The 2924-nt window shown below is 46.0% G+C and overlaps 1 protein-coding gene across 1 annotated transcript; it reads left to right on the top strand.

Annotated features, from left to right (window-relative positions):
• The first annotated feature begins 283 nt into the window (after nt 1-283).
• LOC149461877 (uncharacterized) lies at nt 284-2082 on the top strand. Its single transcript, XM_089677727.1, has one exon. It carries the CDS (start codon nt 284-286, stop codon nt 1028-1030), a length of 747 nt encoding a protein of 248 aa, XP_089533853.1. The 3' UTR covers nt 1031-2082.
• The last annotated feature ends 842 nt before the right edge of the window (nt 2083-2924 follow it).

Below are 2924 nucleotides of genomic sequence, written 5' to 3'. Positions count from 1 at the left end.
AGTGATAGAGGGGGTGGGGACCCTCATCCTATAATCCCCTCATCACTGTCCCTCCTATAAAAGACAGTTCTGGTTGTTTCCTCACTCTCTGACTAAGGTCCATGAATAAAGAAATGACCTGGTAGGAGATCAGAGGAGCCATTTCCTAGTTCCCTTGAGGGTGGAATTGTAAGCTCCTCAGAGACCAAGCTGCCTGGTGTGGGCGGAGTCCTGGTTTGGGGGAACCAATCAGCTCCTGTCTAGTAATCCTCTTTGTCTTTGTATTTTAGTCCATGGCCGGGAGATGAGGAAAACCTCCGAGGATTGTCTCACTTTGTCTCCAGACTGGAAAGTAGAAGATGAGGACATCACACAGTATAGTCCAGGAGAAAACCCGGCTCCCTCCAATGTCCATCCGGCACCACCCAGTGTAGATGGACCATCGGATTCCTCGTATCCTGAGGAACCTCAGACTGTGCGGGACCGGGCCGGCCTTCCAACAGGGAAGAGCTTCTCCTGTACTGAGTGCGGCAAGAGGATCTGTTCTACATACCATGTTAATGTGCATAAAAGATCTCACACGGGAGAGAAACCGTATTTCTGTCCTGAGTGTGGGAAAAGTTTTTCACAGAAGTTCAATCTTTACACACATCAGCGATCTCACACAGGGGAGAAGCCGTATTCCTGTCCTGAGTGTCAAAAATGTTTTTCAGATAAGTCCAGTCTTTACAGACATCAGAGATGTCACACGAGGGAAAAGCCATATTCCTGTCCTGATTGCAGCAAATGTTTTTCAGTGAAGTCCAATCTTTACACACACCAGAGATCTCACACGGGGGAGAAGCCATATTCCTGTCCTGAGTGCAGGAAATGTTTTTCAGAGAAGTCTAGTCTTCACAAACATCAGAGATATCACACAGGGGAGAAGCCGTATTCCTGTCATGAGTGCGGGAAATGTTTTTCACAGACATCCAATCTTTACAGACATCAGAGATCTCACATGGGGAGAAGCCACTTTCCTGTCCTTAGTGAGGGAAATGTTCCTCACTGAAGTCCTGTCTTCCTGTACATCAGGGGTCCCACACAACCCTGGAGGTATATTAGTGCCTTGAGTGCGGGAAATGTCTTCTAGATGAATGTTGCTGGACATCCCAGCTCTCATGTGGGGAAGAAGCACACCCTGATATACACCTCAGATATACTCCATGGCTGATCTTCATCATGGAAGGAACAGTTGATAAGGAGATGAGAGGTCCCCAAAGACATGGATGAAGTGCAGTAAATGTCGGGGTGCAGAGTGGTCAGTAGATCCTGGAAATGAAGGACACAACTTCAGCCCTTCTTGGGTGTCGGAGTTGCGTTTCCTGATAATGATATAGCGGGTTACAGAGCTAGAAGCCGGGAGAGCCCAGATCTCGTTATCGGGGAACTTTACACAGACAACAAGAACTTCTGAAGTTGATGACCTTCATTTCAAGGCTCTACAGAACAGTGGTGACCCCGAAGCGTCTCTCTGTCTTCAGTCCATCCTTCTCCCATCCCCCAACAGGAGGGAAGGAGAACTCCGCCCCAAACTAGGGGGAAACTTTCCTCTCATTATTTCCCTTGGCTTCTGTGTGGGTTTGGGTGGTTGGAGGAGTGCGGCACGAGAGGGAACACAGCTTGTTGTTCTATGTCTACATATGGGGTCTGGGTAGAGGGGATCCACCGGAAAATATTTCTACTCTTTGATTTTGTACAAATCGTTTCTGTTTTCACTTTGAAGGGCAATATTATGTGTGGTTTGTAAAAGGGATTGGCCCAATAGATACCACCCCACTTAGAGAATAGATGAACTAATATGACCAGCATTCATTCAGCCATGTCACATGTTGGGATCTTTTCTACAATACTTTGTTATAATAATGGAACACGTTGTGTATTGTATTGTACACCAATAATAATGACTCCGCCCCCACATTCCAGACAAGGGATCTTCCTGACCAATCGGATTCCTTCCTTTGTTATTTCCTGATTCTATGATTACAATCTTGTTAGAAGTAAAACTATAATAAAGAATTTATTGAGTGAAAAGAATTGTGTGTGTCGGGGCCACGATGGGGATCTTTGGGGCCCAAACATTTCTCACAGGGGACACTTTACAAGACTTTACAGGTCATCCAGTTTCTGGTTCATCATGAATAATGGCCCAGAGTGCAGGGGTCAGGAGACTACTTCATACAGCCCTGCAAACAACGTGCAGTGGTCAGGAGTTACATCCCAGAGTACAGAGTGCAGTGGTCAGGAGTATGTGATTTACATCCCAGAGTACAGAGTGTAGTGGTCAGGAGTATGTGATTTCCATCCCAGAGTACAGAGTGTAGTGGTCAGGAGTATGTGATTTACACCCCAGAGTACAGAATGTAGTGGTCAGGAGTATGTGATTTACACCCCAGAGTACAGAATGTAGTGGTCAGGAGTATGTGATTTCCATCCCAGAGTACAGAGTGTAGTGGTCAGGAGTATGTGATTTCCATCCCAGAGTGCAGAATGTAGTGGTCAGGAGTATGTGATTTCCATCCCAGAGTGTAGTGGTCAGGAGTATGTGATTTACATCCCAGAGTGCAGAATGTAGTGGTCAGGAGTATGTGATTTACATCCCAGAGTACAGAGTGTAGTGGTCAGGAGTATGTGATTTCCATCCCAGAGTACAGAGTGCAGTGGTCAGGAGTATGTAATTTCCATCCCAGAATGCAGTGGTCAGGAGTATGTGATTTACATCCCAGAATACAGAGTGTAGTGGTCAGGAGTATGTGATTTCTATCCCAGAGTACAGAATGTAGTGGTCAGGAGTATGTGATTTCCATCCCAGAGTACAGAATGTAGTGGTCAGGAGTATGTGATTTACATCCCAGAGTACAGAGTGTAGTGGTCAGGAGTATGTGATTTACATCCCATAATACAGA

Source organism: Staurois parvus, unplaced genomic scaffold (genome assembly GCF_062004578.1).
Source record: "Staurois parvus isolate SC_StPar_1 unplaced genomic scaffold, SC_StPar_1.0 ptg000191l, whole genome shotgun sequence".
NCBI lineage: Eukaryota > Metazoa > Chordata > Amphibia > Anura > Ranidae > Staurois > Staurois parvus.
Note: the sequence above shows the minus strand (reverse complement) of the source record. Positions and strands in the feature narration are given on the sequence as shown.